The 1,033-nt window shown below is 35.7% G+C and overlaps 1 protein-coding gene across 1 annotated transcript in view; it reads left to right on the top strand.

The window, feature by feature from the left end:
* Window positions 1–269: 269 nt before the first annotated feature.
* The window catches only part of EFCAB5 (EF-hand calcium binding domain 5), a 140,261-nt gene continuing 139,497 nt past the window's right edge, over window positions 270–1,033 (top strand). The window contains 1 exon segment of the mRNA XM_006863444.1: window positions 270–796. Within this exon segment, the coding sequence (XP_006863506.1) occupies window positions 417–796 (380 nt within the window). The 5' untranslated portion in view covers window positions 270–416.

Genomic DNA, 1,033 nt, shown 5'->3' on the forward strand with positions numbered 1-1,033 from the left:
CCTCTTCTTAAATTCTAGTACTCTTATAGATACATTTAAATAACAATAACAACAAAAGCTTCTTAGCTTTTCTGTCACTTCTGGTGATTTTGGTAGAGAGGGAATATGGATGTTTATTCTTAGTCCACCATCTTGGCCTAGTAACACCATAAATTCTACTTCTAATGTTCCTTACATTTCACATCTTATTTTTTCCCTCCTGTTTTTTTTTTTTTTTTTCTTCTTCTTCTTCAGAATTAAACCTGGAGTGGCAGCCAAATCGTTCAGTAAAGGACTCTAAGACTACAGTTGCAGAGACTGCTGTTAAAGGATCTACAAAAGTATTGTTCAGTTTAGATAAAGCTGTAGAGAATTCAAAGCTAGAACAACCATGGAAGAAAAACCTTTTCCAAAGAGTAGAAGCAAGAGCCCAGGCAATGCAGAAGAAAATAATAGACAAAGATAATCTGAAGAAGGAGCTAGAAAAAAAGGCTGAAAAGAAACTCCTTAAGGATTATTTGGCTGAAGAGTGGTTTAATAATGAAAAGACTACACTGAGTACAAGGGCGTATTTGCTTGACAAACTCCTACCCACCTTAGTTCCTGGAATAGAAAAAACGTTAATGCAAGGAGAAAAGAAGAAGCTTTTTGAAGAAGTTGATACTGCAGCCAAGTTTGACCCGATTAATTTTCTGGGGGAATACTTAATGAGAAACAATCCTAAGTATGTCAAAGATGAAATGTCTGGGTATCAGAGGGAGATGAGAAAAGTTGCAGAAGATCTGAAGATCCATGTTCCTGATACGATCTGCAACAGGTACAATTTGTCATAGTGATGGTTAAGGTTGTGTGTCAATTTGGCTCGGCCATGATTCTCAGTGATATGGAATAATGTAGTTTGGCAGTTATGTAATGATATAATTTGACAGTTATATATGATGCAATCATTCTCCATGATGTAATCTAATGTGATCAACCAATAAGTTATTAAGGGTATTTCCTTAGGGGTGTGGTCTGCATTACATATATATACATGCATGTATGATAAGCACCC

This window comes from Chrysochloris asiatica, unplaced genomic scaffold, assembly GCF_000296735.1.
Source record: "Chrysochloris asiatica unplaced genomic scaffold, ChrAsi1.0 scaffold00054, whole genome shotgun sequence".
Classification (NCBI taxonomy): Eukaryota; Metazoa; Chordata; class Mammalia; order Afrosoricida; family Chrysochloridae; genus Chrysochloris; species Chrysochloris asiatica.